The sequence below is a fragment of the Cariama cristata genome, unplaced genomic scaffold, assembly GCF_000690535.1.
Source record: "Cariama cristata isolate BGI_N322 unplaced genomic scaffold, ASM69053v1 scaffold38920, whole genome shotgun sequence".
NCBI classification, from domain to species: Eukaryota; Metazoa; Chordata; class Aves; order Cariamiformes; family Cariamidae; genus Cariama; species Cariama cristata.
In genome coordinates, this window is record NW_009593627.1 from 1 (window position 1) to 344 (window position 344).

General features: G+C 63.4%; 1 protein-coding gene across 1 annotated transcript in view; it reads left to right on the forward strand.

Annotated features, from left to right (window-relative positions):
- Window positions 1-4: 4 nt before the first annotated feature.
- LOC104157638 (cysteine-rich protein 2-like) overlaps window positions 5-344 on the forward strand; it is a gene marked incomplete at both ends in the record, with an annotated part of 1,443 nt that continues 1,103 nt past the window's right edge. Inside the window, 2 exons of the mRNA XM_009695055.1 lie at window positions 5-71; window positions 248-316. Of these exons, the coding sequence (XP_009693357.1) occupies window positions 5-71; window positions 248-316 (136 nt within the window). The remainder of the gene's footprint in view (window positions 72-247; window positions 317-344) is intronic.

Consider the following 344-nt stretch of genomic DNA (forward strand, 5'->3'; position numbering starts at 1 on the left):
ACCCATCGAGCACCCGGTGAAGGTGGAAGAGAGGAAGGTGAACGCTGCACCTCCCAAGGGACCCAGCAAAGGTGAGGGCAGGGCAGGACGGGCAGCCTGGGCCTCCGCCGTGACGTTCAGCCGGTCCAGAGCCACCGTATTTGGCACTGGTGTGGGGTGCAGGGTTTGTGCGAAGGGTCCTCCGCACCTGTGTGTCCTGGCTGAGATGTCCTTCTGCTTCCCATGCCCATGCCCTCTCTCCTTCCAGCCTCCAGCGTCACCACCTTCACTGGAGAGCCCAACATGTGCCCGCGCTGCGGCAAGAGAGTCTACTTTGGTAAGGTGGTGAGTGGGCAGCGGGTGCG